Here is a 14,110-nt window from a genome sequence, read left to right as displayed (position 1 = left end):
GATAAGCTATACCTTTACATTTTCCTTTAACAGGAAATTTGCGGACAATTGACAGTTTACCTACTGTTGTCATTATAAGAATCTCTTTCTTCCATGGCATTGTCACAGCAATCTGATCCTGCGGCATTACTTCAATGTCCCATAGTTGTAAAGAAAGTGTTGTCTCTTCTATTACAGCTTCATTTTTTATGTCAACAACTTTCAGTTTCTCATTGTTATAGTCAGCCGCCACAAGTGTGTTAGAGGACAGAACAACACATCCTGTGATCCAGCACAAAGTTTGATCTGATTTCGTCTTTATATTTATGTTTCCATTTTTGGTTAATTTTTCTATCGGTTTCTCCCCTTTGTTGTTACAAGAGAAGAAGAGAGTGCTAGCTTTCCAAGGGCATTTTGTCTTGAAAGTATGTTTTCCAGATCCTGGTTTTGCTCAAATGTGTATTGCATGTTTGTCTTTTCTAAACTTCTGTCTACCTCCTTTATTTCTTCTGACTTTAGTTTGGATTTAGCTTGTTTCATTGTAATGTAAAGATGTCCATTCTGTTGTGAGGCTTTGTAATCTTGTAGTTTCGACTGTAGTTGTTTGATATCTAAAGAAATGTCGGTACAAGTTTCAAGCACTTCCTTTACTGTTTGTTTATCTCTGGATTTCTTTCTTTCAGCATCTTTCTGAATTTGCTTTTGTAGTTGGTCTAAACGATCATTTATCTCTTTGCGAAACGTTGTAATTTCTTCGAGTAGCTTATCATGACAGTAATTAAATTCTTTTTCTCTACATGAGGCCAACTTTATAACATCCTCGACTTCATTCACCTTCTGGTTAAGCTCACTCAGTACCTCTCTGAATTCTGCACTGTCCCCAATACCTGCACATTTATCAGGTATATAGTCAATGTCACATGCTCTGTGATTCAGGACGATACAATCGTTGCAGCCGAGAGCTTCATGTTCTGGACAGAAAAATTTAATCACTTCCTTTTTGTGCACTTGACACTTCTCAGTGCATTCGTCTGACTCCTTGATGACAGCTTGTTTATCCATATTATCTTTGTTGACCAAGTGATGTTGTTTGGTCGCCTTTATCCTTTGATGATAAGCAAAGCAGCTCTTACACAAGTATTCTTGACAGTCCACACAAAATCCGTGAGCTTCTATTTGCTGATCAATCGCCAAACAAGGCTCACATCTATGGTCAAAGTCCTCTGCTGAGTCTTTGAATATGGAACCTTGAAAATCAGCGACCTTTCGACCCGAAACTGCCATAGTTAGAGTTCAAACTTTAAGAAACCTTTGTTTATTTAACTGATGTAATTTGTTCCTTAGTTTTCCACAGTATTACAAATATCCTATTGTAATAAACTTTAATCTTTTATTGATAACAGAAAACTTATCAAATTGATTTCAAGGGTAAATATTTTATGTCCGATTTTTACTTCCTTTCTGAGAAAAAGGTCTATTTAAATCATGTTCTAATTAAATTGAACTTTGTTGTAGTCAAGGGACAATAACCCTACAAGTCTCTACGTAATTCAACAGTGACGATTTATCTCCTCAATATTCTATGCAATACTAGTATCTCGCTATTTAATTATAATACCAGTTGTCTTCTGAAAGAAAAGTTTCCTTTATAAGGGATTTAACCACCAGATTTACGTAGGATATTTCTAAAATCTAAATCTGTAAGTTTTCCTACTTCTTAATTGTAATTTGGAAAGACAAAGCGATTCAATAAATATTCAATGAAGCACTTATTCACTTTTTAACGTATGTATGCTGTAAAATATATATATAAAAGCTCGCTACAGCGTTAGTCACGCAGTAGAAAAGGTATGTACAATAACATGACCAGATCTTTAACTTTCATACAATAATAAGCATAGATCTGTAACTTACATACAATTATAAGAACAGATCTCTAACTTACATATAATAACAGGAATATAGATGTAACTTACATATAATAATCAATATAGATCTGTAACTTACATATAATAATAGGAATAGATCTGTAACTTACTGTTCTCCGCCTCCGGTCTAGTCTGTTTCTTAATAAACTTTAGAAATATCGAATCGTTTAGAGATCCAGTATTTATCCAGTCTTGGTTTGAATGATATTACAGTATCACTGTTGACTATTTCCTCTGGTAAGTTATTCCATACTGATATAGTGCGGTGTCCAAAGGAGTTTAACCGTAATGACTTTTTGGCTTTTGTTTTTTTAATTTTTAAATTCTGACCGCTTGTACCGCTATTTCCAGCAAAACTAAAGAAAGTGTTCGTGTTTACAATATCGATCTGTGTATTATTTTTAACACCTGGATCATATCAAATCTTCTTCTGCGATAGTCCAAAGAAGGGAGATTCAATTCCTTTAAGCTTTCATAATAAGAAAGATTTCTAATTTCAGGAACTAGTGCTGTTGCTCGTCTTTTTAAATTTTCAACTAGCTGTTTACATTTTTTGTAACTGGGTAATACACTATTATGTTACCATAATCAATATTGGAGCGAACCAATGCCTTATACAATTTCAAAAACAATGATTTGTCCATGTACGTAAATTTCCTTTTCATGAGACCAAGTACGTATTTTATTTCCTTTATTCACTAAACTGTTTATATGTTGTTCAAAATTCAGTTTACTAGTCAACAAACTCCCAAGTCCTTCTCATAATCATCTCTTGTCAGTTTTACTCTGCTCCAGTTGCATCAGACATAGAGTAGTCGCTATGAATTTTTTTCATTTCCATATGACACAATTTTTGCATTTTTGAACATTGAATTTTAATAACCAGTCGTTATTCAAGTTACATAAATTTGCAATATCATCTTGCAGGTCTAACTGATCTAGCATTGATATCATGTAACGATATAATTTACAGTTGTCTGCAAACATCTTGCATACATTTGACAGATCATTAACAACGATAATAAACAAAATAGGTCCTAATATGGATTCTCGAGGAATGCCAGATACTACTGGGTTCCAATCAGATTTTTGTCCATTTAACACTACTCGTTGTCTTCAGCCATTCAAGAAACTTTTCAGCTGATTCAAAATGTTACCAGTTACGCCGTAAGCGTCCACCTTTTTTTAAGTAAACTACGGTGAGGAACACTATCAAATGCTTTTCTGAAGTCCAAGTATATTGTGTCGACCTGAGAATCATTATCTATGGCCTCCGTCCAATTTTCAAGTGCAGCTAACAGTTACAAAACGGTATTACGATTTTTCATAAAGCCAAACTGACAATCAGATATCAAGTTGTGTTCAGTCAGATGATTTAGAATGACTTCTCTTATAATAATAAATATAAGCTTTATAAGAATTTTACAAACCAAAGTCACTGGTCGATAATTTCCAAGTGAAGATTTATCTCCCTTCTGAAAGATGCAAGTAATATTTGCAACTTTCCAGTCTTCTGGTAATGTCCCTGTAGATACAGATTTTTGAAAAATTACACTTAAAGGTTTATACAACTGCTCTGCACACTGTTTTACAAACAAAGGGTGACAATCATCTGGGCCACAAGCCTTTGATACATTAAAGTTTTTCCAATGTTTTAACACACTTTCAGGAGATATCACAATTTCAGAAATAAAATTATTTCTATCAATTTTCTCCTCAAATTCAGGTTAATCAGCATGCCCTTCTTCAGTAAAAACTGATGCAAAAAAAAGTGATTTATCGTATTTGCCAAGTCCGCAATACCATCTTTCCTCTTAGATTCTGACCTTACAAAGCTCCAAAAAGACTTAGGAGAGGTTTTAGAATTTTCAGCTATTCCTTTTTGATATTTCTTTTTAGCAAAACGTATAGCACTTGTTGTAATATTGCGATGTCTGCAGAATTCCTGATAGTCCCGGTAACTTATGGCATAGGCGTTAAGTTGGTCTGCAGTTTGCAGTTCGCAATTCGAATTGCAAACCGCAAGCTGTTTTGCATTTTGCAGTTCGAATTGCAAAATGGATTTTTATTTTGCAATACAAGATGTATATGATTTATGATTTGTTTTCCAAGAAAGATGTTAATGACGGTTTCGAAACACTAAAGTTTCATCTTTTAGTCTCCTTTGCGCTTTGTAATTTAAATTGCAATCTGCAAAATATTTTGCATTTTTCATTTCGAATTGCAAAATGAATTTTTACTTTCGTTTCACTATATGTATTGACCTGCGATGCAATTTGTCAGACACATGGTATTGTTTGGGGGCTTTCCAGGCTTTAACATTTAACGTTCCAATCTTATTTGCACTTTGTAATTTGATCTGCAAACTGCAAAACATTTTACAATTCGAATTGCAAAAGGAGTTTTTATTTTGCCTTTCAGTACTCAGTATTTCAATGTCATTTTCGCTTTGTAATTTGAATTACAAACTACAAATTTTCATTTAGCTTTTCGAATTGCAAAATGAATTTTTACGAATTGCGTTTCAGAATTTAGGATATCAATGTCCATTTTGCTTTTCAGGCTTAAAATTTTTAAGTTTCAATTTAAGTTGCGTTTCGTAATTTGAATTGCAAACTTCAAAGTATTTTGCATTTTGCAAAATGAATTTGTTCTTTGTGTTTTAGAATTCAAGATTTCAATATCAATTGAGGTTTATAATTTGAATAGCAAACTGCAAAATATATTGCATTTTGTAGTTCGAATTGCAAAATGATTTTTTATTTTCGATATTGTTTGGGGTTTTCAGACTTGAAAATTTAACGTTTCAATCTTAGTTGGTTTTATAATTTAAATTGCAAACTGCAAAATATTTCGCATTTTGCAATTCAAATTACAAGCACAGAAGTGAGAGAAATGTTAAATTTTAAAGCCTGAAAATCATTTTCTCGGAAAGCAAATCGCGGAATATATTTCTTGAACCGCAAAATTAAAATCTAGCATAAAACTGCTATTCTTGGCACGTTTAGAAGATGTTTTAATAGGAGAATAAACGTGTTCTCGTGTTCACGTGCTATCAAAACAGTTTTTATACATGCGCGTTTTATGCTAGAATTGCGTTAACGTATGTTCATTTTGTGTTATAACATCTTCAGATTAAGTTGGTACTCTCGCCCTAACGAGCTTAGGCACCAACCGATCCCTCGAGATTGTGCAGATGGTATAACAAGGAAAAAACCTGCGTTATCCATACATTCATTTTGAAATTCAAACTGCAAAATATGTAGCGCGAATGAGAAATGAACCATGTTTAATTCAAAATTCTGAACAGCTCAAAACATTAACATCATTCTTGGAAAGCGAATCTCGATTATTTTATAACTTAAACGGCGAAAAATCATTTTTCAATTTATAGCAAAGTTTTTTTGCAGTTAGCAATTAAAACTACAAAGCGCAAAAGTGACTGAAATGTTCGATTTTAAAGCCTGAAATATATTTATTTTTAAATACTGAAAAGCTCAATACTTCACAATTCATATATATCATGAATAATAAGTAAAACTTCATTTTGCCATTCAAATCGCAAATCGCAGAAAAGAAAAACAGTTTGCAACTAAAAATACAAAGCGCGGACGTGACTGAAATATTCAATGTTTAAAGCCCGAGTTGCTCAAAATATTAACATTTTTCATGAAAAGCGAATCGCGGATTATATATATCTCTCGAACTGCGAAATAAAAGTTAATTTTGCAATTTGAACTGCAAAGTGCAAAATGCAAAATATTTTGCAGTTTGCAATTCAAATTACGAAGTGCAAATTTGATTGAAATCTTAAAAAGGCCTGAAAAGGGAAAACAACAACAATAGAATCTTTCTTAGAAAGAGAATCGCCTTCATATACAAGTGGTACAGGTTCTAACAAATTAAGGACCTATAGGAATTTTAAATTTGTGCATGACACTGAAGAATATGTTAAAGTTTTAATGTCATATAAGCACAGATCAGCGCTAGCAAAATTTCGTTGTGGTGTAGCGCCTATCAGATTGGAGACTGGACGTTATGAAAGACTTTCGGTAAATGATAGGATATGTCCAGTTTGTAGTAATAGCGTAGAAAATGAGATACATGTAATACTACACTGTCCAGCATATGATATTATCAGAAGTGAACTTTTTGAAAAAGCGACAGAGATTTGTAATCACTTCACTAATTTGTCAGACGAGCATAAGTTAAATTTTATCTTTTCAAATACTGATATTGTTAAAACTGCTGCAAAATCCTGCTACCTTATATTAGAAGCTAGAACACAACTCCTATATTATAGTTAACAAAACAAAGTGCATTCATGATCTTTACTTTTTGAATGGGATATATTTGAATATTTGGCAGATTGATGTTGTATTGTGTAAGGGAGATAAATAAGATTGGTATAATACTCCATTCAAGTATTGTGTAAGGGAGATAAATAAGATTGGTATAATACTCCATTCAAGTAGTAAAAGATCATGATGGGTTTATTGGTAAATGATACATGTGTAGTATATGTTGTATATATAAAAAGGTATATTTTAATCTAACGTTTGAGGGATACTTATCCCGATTGTAATACTGTTATATCCTTTTAAGTAAGTTTAGGGAATCGTTGCTAGTCAATTCATCCCTAATCGGAATAGGGCTGATATTTGATGTCTTAAGACTGTTATTTTTTAGCTCGACTATTCGAAGGATAGGGGAGCTATCCTACTCGCCCTGGCGTGAGCGTCACACAAATGTTAAAGTTTGCGTACCACCACAAATGTTTTCAAAGTCCATTGAGATATTGCTTTCATATTTTGCATAATTCTTCACCATCATGATCCCAGTGTGTAAAAAGGAGGAGGCAACTCTATCAAGCATTTTGACTGAATTATGGCCCCTTTTCGACTTAGAATAAATGTTAAAGTTTGCGTGCCACCCCAAATATTTTCAAAGTCCTTTGAGATACTGCTTTTATATTTTGCATACTTGTTTACCATCATGACACCAGTCTGTAAAAAAGAGGAGGCAACTCTATCAAGCATTTTGACTGAATTATGGCCCCTATTCGACTTAAAATAAATGTTAAAATTTGCGTACCACCTCAAATATGTTCAGAGTCCATTGAGATATTACTTTCATATTATGCATGCTTGTTTGCTGTTATGACCCAGTCAGTAAAAAGGAGGAGGCAACTCTGTCAAGCATTTTGACTGAATTATGACCCCCTTTCGACTTAGAATATGCTTATTGTAATGGTACAGTTTTACTCATTGCTTATATTATACTATCAAGCACTGAGAATAGTCGAGCGCGTCGACTTAGAATATGCTTATTGTAATGTTAAAGTTTTACTCATTGCTTATACTATTAAGCAGAACTATTAAGCACTGAGAATAGTCGAGCACGCTGTCCACTGACAGCTCTTGTTTTAATAATGCGTATTAGAGCCAGTTTTCGAAGTGAACATCTTAAAAGTGTTCTCTTTTTATAGCAGTTGTTAGTAATAGATTAGCAGTGGTAGCCTAACTTTTAATAAATGTTATTAATATGTGATACTGTAATATTGTTGTTATCAACAGTCTCTTATAATTCTTAAATAGAATGACCATTTACATTTTTATCTTACTTTATGTATATATGCTTTTAGATGTACCTACTGTATAAATGTAAGTGGATGAGACTTTAATAAATAAAATTATTATATATATCTTGAACCGCAAAATAAGAATTCATTTTGCAATTTGAACTTAAAATGCAAAATGTTTCACAGTTTGCATTTCAAATTTCAAAGGAAAATTAGTCTAAGATTGAAATGTTAGATTTCAAAGCCTGAAAAACAAATTACAATAACATCTTTCTCGGAAACCGAATCGCTGTTTATATATATTTTGAACAGCAAAATAAAAATTCATTTTGCAATTCGAACTGCAAAATGTGAAATGTTTTGCAGTTTCCAATTCATATAACAATGTGCAAATAAGATTGAAATCTTAAAAAGGCCTGAAAAGGAAAAAAAAAACAATAGAATCTTTCTTAGAAAGAGAATCGCCTTCATATATACCTTGAACCGCAAAATAAGAATTCATTTAAAATTTGAGCTTAAAATGCAAAATTTTTTGCAGTTTGCATTTCAAATTTTAAAGTGAAAATTACATTAAAATATTAAATTTCAAAGCTTGAAAAGCGAATTACCATGACACCTTTCTCGGAAACCCAATCGCTGTTTATATATATAAAAATTCATTTTGCAATTCGAACTGCAAAATGTAAAATGTTTTACAGTTTCCAATTCATATAACAATGTGCAAAAAAAAAGGATTGAAATGTTTAATTTTTAATCCTTAAAAGCCTAAAACAATAAAATCTTTCTTGCAAAGCGAGCGTGGTTTATATAAGTCTTGAATAGAAAAATAAAAATTCATTTTGCAATTCAAACTGCAAAATGCAAAATGTTTTGCAGTTTGCAATTCAGATTACAAATTGCACAGCACGTGATTACCACACAGTGACTTTGTACTTCAAACACACTCCACGTAGAGATTTTTTAATCAAGTACCACAAAAATGACCATTTTATGCTCAGTATAATTGCACGTTTCCACGTCTAAAATAGAAAACGTGCAAAAAACACACTCCGCTTTTCCTTGAAATATGACGATATAGTACAGAGTTTGTAAAGTTGTAGCGTATAATATAGACTATATACCAATAAAAGAAATTGTTCTTTGTTTCATATAAAATTCATCTACTTCAGAAGAATTTTGTTACAGTTTCTAGATTTTCACTCCGTCGTAGACCTATTTTCCACAAGATATCCATACATTTGCTTCAAGAAAACGAAAAGAAAAAGGGGTGTTGAATAGTATGCAGTGAAATGCAAGTCAACTAAAGTCAGGTACCCTCATATTGCCGCATTTCAGAAAGCGGTCCGCAGAATAAACACCCTACTTTCGTTTTTCAGGTAAACAACTCGAAAACATGCGAATATTAGCATGAAAAGTGTCCTATTTTATGTAAAATGCATTCCATGAGTGAAATAATGCCCATTTGGCCCCCGATTTACGCGCAAATGCGCGAAAAATGGAACAATTAGGATCTATTTATTAGGGACTTCTTTCGACACCACGGAAGCACATTTTTGACCGAATTACTGCATTATAACCTATATCAGACCACAAGCTAGTAAAAATGTTGAATGATCTAAATGTCACGTTGTATGAACTATTTAACGTTATTGTTGGATGATAAGATGAATATCCAAGTTTATGTACCTGAATCAGGTGATATTTAATGAGGCCGTTCGACAGATATTTATCGATATCAGCATACATTCAACCGGCAAAACACAATATTCAACGTGTTATACACATTCAAACATGACACGGTCGAAAAAAAGGTGTGGCGGCATTGCACAGAGGAAGAGCAGTTTCGTGTATTTAATAATTGACCTACTAGTAAATAGTAAAATCAAGCTCGTAAAAAGTGGCGATTGTAATGTGACAATAGCAATTTTTGCTTTAACTTTTATTAACAAACAGACGTAGTCAATGCATGATTTAACACCCAACCGTCTAACAATGCAATGTTTCATCAACACTTCTTCATGTATTGAATTATGCTTTGCAGCGGTATGGTACTATGATGTGTTGCATTCCCATTTATGAACGTTCGACTGAAAGTTATTATTTCAGGATACCTGTGCTACTACTGTTATTCAACAGCTGGCGTATACAGGCTGTTAATTTAGCATCTCTCTGATAAGGCACCGTGTAAAATATGGAGTGGAGTCATGGAGTGGAGTGGTGGAGTGGAGTCTGGAGTCGATTTTGGAGTCAATTCTGGAGTCAGTTTTGGAGTGGAGTCTTTTTTTTTTTTTTTTGGAGTCAGTTTGGAGTAGAGTCTTTTTTGGAGCTATTTTTGGATTGGAGTCATGGTGTAATTTCTCTCAGGCCTGTAGTCACTAAATATATGTAATTATCTCTTAATGAAACAGTCTTGATTGATAAAATGGGCCTTAAGACAAATGGTCTCTAATTTTATGCGGCCTCTCAAGCAGGATTTTTTTTTTTAAATGTTAAAGGATTTTGTGAATGGAGTCTCATTGATACTTAATGTTACTGAAGTGTTTGGTCTATATTAATTATTATCGTCAGTATTAATTATTATTGTCATTTTTGTGGTGAATTTAGGAATGGAATTCCTTAATTTTATGGTCGAAGAAAAACACAACAACACTGGTTATAACTGTTTTCATCACGGTTTTTCTAGTTATAAAATTTCTGTTAGAGTCTGTGTTTTAAGACAATGGTCATGTCATTATTGGTAATATCATGGTTTATCAAGGGTATTAAAGTCACAGAAACACTTTGGATATTATAATTTCAAGCAGCATTTACTTCACGAAGAAAGAATTCAAAGATATCAGCCTCTCTACAAATCTTGTTCGGTCTTTAGCATTGTTTTCATAAGAATGTCTGTAGAAATCTGATCAAACCATTAAATAATGGATAGAAGTTTCCAAACTACTGAAAACAACCGAGGGTTATTGCAGGCTTAACGTGAAAGGGAACGTAATAGCAATAATTCTATATAAACACTTAGAACATTTTTCGATATCGCCCCTCAATATGTCTTTGTTGATTTATTTTAAAGTTACAACAAAAGCCTGCGTTTTTAAAGCAATGTTTTTAGATATTTGACCATTTACTTTGTTCAAATGATCGGTCAGTTTGTATAGAAAAGGGATTATGTGATTTGCTCTGTTTTAGGGTGAATATTGGCTTGATCCTATTGAATGTACTGAAAAATATCTGTAATAAAAATGTATCTTTAGTCTACTTGCAGACCTGCTGCATATTTTTTACCTGCGTGTATGTCTACTTAAATAATACATTTTGTATGAAATTTATTAAAAGCAAAACAAAAAGAAAACAGAACAAGGTTTATGTTCACTGTATTTACTTCAAATATACCCAAAATGCACCATTTGCTGTTCTCATTAAAAAAAAAATTCTTGGGGAGGATACCCCCGTACCCCCAACACGACCCCTGCATACTATGAATAAGGTCCTGTTTAATATAGGTATCATTTATAAATTTTGAATATTGACCAGCAAAGACCATGGCTGGTCATGGCAGACCTATTTACCTGTTTACTATTTAACAGTCTGAACTTAAAATTTACAAAATGCAAATCTTAAAAAATGCAGATGTTTTGTCTTTATTCATAGTTGAGCCACACCATGAGAAAACCTACATAGTTTACTGCATTTGCATAGAACTAGATCAGCCTGATGTCTGATGTTCAGCATGATACCCTAGAACCGTGGTAGAGCTCTTGTATGCGAGAATGGCCTGCACAGGCATAAAGTTGATCAGCATTCATATAGTTCTTTAACAATTTGTCTTACTCGAATATGGTTTGAAAGCAAATTTTGTATGGATATGAAAAGATGATTCAAGAACCAGACCAGTGCAAATGTACTTTTTTGTGAATTGTATTATAGTAATATATTGTCTATTATAAACATATGCATAACACACAGTATTATATCCTTCATTAATTCATCAAGTATTTTCATGTCTTATTATGTGTCTTATTATACTAGTATTATGCTGTCTGTAGTAGATAGTCAATATTTAATTACCTAAGTTTTTTTCTTGTTTTCATTTTCCTGATTCATTTTAAAATTTTAAAACAATTCTCATTATTTAACATTTCAAGTTTGAAATGTTTATCAATTCTCTCTGAGTAATCTTCAGGCAACATCTGGCCCAACATCATAAATAACAAACCATGAAGGAACTAGGGGTCAAGTCCTGATAAGAATGAAATATCATGCTGAGGTGCTGTACCAGTACCTTCATCAGCGGAATTGTAGAAATCTGTCATAAAGTAGAGAGTGATTTGTTGTAATTAACTATCCAGTGTAATGACAAGTTATTCTTACCAATCTGATAAGGGTCATTTGAGAAAACATCAGTAACTGTTATTGTTATTTCTAGAGGAGTATGATATTGAGCCCATGATTCAACAGTTTACTAGTCAATGTAAGTGTGAAATATTGTATGTAGATAATTATTTGGAGGTGACATATAAACGTAGGATCTTTTAATGAATGTTTAGATTTTATTAAATTTTGACTTTATATTAGACTCCAAAATTGACTCCAACTTTGACTCCAAAATCGACTCCAGACTCCACTCCACCACTCCACTCCATGACTCCACTCCATATTTTACACGGTGCCCTCTGATAATCATAGGTTTGATATGTTAAAGTACAAACAACTTGAGCTTGACTGTCGTATATGAAAGGCAGGATATCGAACAAAAACATTTGAATCTGTTAGATAGTACGTCGTATTTTATCTGTTGATGAAACAATCAGTATCACGTATCACTACTTAAAGATAACAATTCTTTCCTATCTGAAGAAGCAGAAGACTATCTATCACTTAACGTTAACGCAAACAAGGAATTAGAAAATACTTTAACATTTAAAATCAGATCTTCTCCCTGTATTTCATAAGCCGATGTAAGTTTAACTGACATTTACGAAAATATTCTTGTGGTGAAAGCAATAGCTTAATTAATCAGGAGGTCAACAGGTGACCTACTATTTATAGTTTTAACAAATACAACTGTAAATAACCATTACCCAAACAAAAAAATCAAGTAACAAATGGTACCAAAATCGTGAATAAATGGTGAACAAATCGGGATTTGCCGATTTATTAACACCATTTGTTTACGATTCATTTAATGAATCGGAAGCAAATCGGGTTTTGCAGAGAAAGCCCCTCCCCCATTCATTGCAGATAACTGATTTGTTTACCATTCATTAGAAACAGATATTTTGTGCAGTACCATTTATTACCGATTCATTAAAAAGTAAAGTTGTGACGTTTTGGGCGGGAAACATGAGTATATTGTCAGCCATCTTTAATGCATTTTGGCGGGATAACTGAAATACACAGAGACACCACATCCTCTAAAATACTGGAATTTTAACTGTTATGGAGTAAGTGCAAATGTTTGATTGTCTAATATAGTTGTAAAAGGACATGCTTAAGGACATATTATAACTGTTCATTCTCCATCATTAAACATTACTTTTTGTTGTTTAATTATTATATTATTCATAATTATCATATGTTTGAAAGATCATGTTAACGTGACATTGTATTATCACAATATGTTGTTTATTATGCATGACGATGTACCATGTACAAGTCTTAAATAAAATTCTGTTCTGTTCTGTTCTTAAGTGCATACATTAACTCTTTACACTATATTTGAAGCTGCTAAGTTTTTAGAAAATAATTACAAGATTGTCATATGTTTTCATGACAACTTTTAAGAACTTTTATAAATAAGATCTGATGCATAATGTTCTAATATGTATCATATTTTTGAATTTTGCAATTGCTATACTGTAAATAGAATCTATATATTCCATGTTGTTCTTTCCTTACTAAAACATTTAGTTTGCCATTTTTATAGTTAATGCTACCCTTTCTAGAGAATTACAATTCGTCCTCAAAGTTTTTGTACCCATGTATATGCATGCTTTCGTCCCTTAAAAATAATGCTGAGTTATTAGTACGATTCATTACCGATTCATTAGCACGATTTATTACCGATTTATTAGTGCCACTGATTTCCAAATTCCTTTCATTTCAACTTCAGCATACCCGATTTGTTACCGATTCATTATTTAGCAAAACAATTTAAAGTCCTGATTTGTTACCGATTTATTAAACGATTTGTTTACGATTTATTACCGATTCATTAGCTCATTTGCATACCATTTGAATCGTGATCAAATCGTGAACAAATCACCCGATTTGTTTACCATTTATTACACCGATTCATTCCAATCTTTTTTTTGTTTGGGTAGCAACCCTTGTAAATGATCTACTTTGTGGACTTTCTAGAAGAAACTCTAACACAAAAAGTTCTTTTGAGAATCTCTGGTTGCTGGATGGAAGTTTAGACTAGTTAAAGTATAAAACTCATGATATAAATTACTAGTTCATAGTTCAAACAAAGCCAGCTAGCTTAGACCAACAGGGAGAGGTATTGATCATCAAGTCGTGAGTTCCAGTTCGAGTCCATGGACGAGACGTATGTTATCTGTGACTATTTGATAGAAGACAATGTGTTTGAAATCATTCGTCCGCATACTCTGATTCACTGCAATAC

General features: G+C 32.6%; 1 protein-coding gene across 1 annotated transcript; it reads right to left on the bottom strand.

Annotated features, from left to right (window-relative positions):
• Positions 1 to 330: 330 nt before the first annotated feature.
• Positions 331 to 1,426, bottom strand: LOC128553435 (E3 ubiquitin-protein ligase TRIM33-like). The gene has a single exon (XM_053534582.1). The coding sequence runs from the start codon at positions 1,261 to 1,263 to the stop codon at positions 331 to 333; it is 933 nt and encodes a 310-aa protein (XP_053390557.1). The 5' UTR covers positions 1,264 to 1,426.
• Between the last annotated feature and the right edge of the window lie 12,684 nt (positions 1,427 to 14,110).

Source organism: Mercenaria mercenaria, unplaced genomic scaffold (assembly GCF_021730395.1).
Source record: "Mercenaria mercenaria strain notata unplaced genomic scaffold, MADL_Memer_1 contig_3824, whole genome shotgun sequence".
Lineage (NCBI taxonomy): Eukaryota > Metazoa > Mollusca > Bivalvia > Venerida > Veneridae > Mercenaria > Mercenaria mercenaria.
Note: the sequence above shows the minus strand (reverse complement) of the source record. Positions and strands in the feature narration are given on the sequence as shown.

What these genes read in the sequence shown, in the direction of transcription:
- LOC128553435 (XM_053534582.1), bottom strand. Translation starts at nt 1,263, where the DNA reads ATGGCAGTTTCGGGTCGAAAGGTCGCTGATTTTCAAGGTTCCATATTC.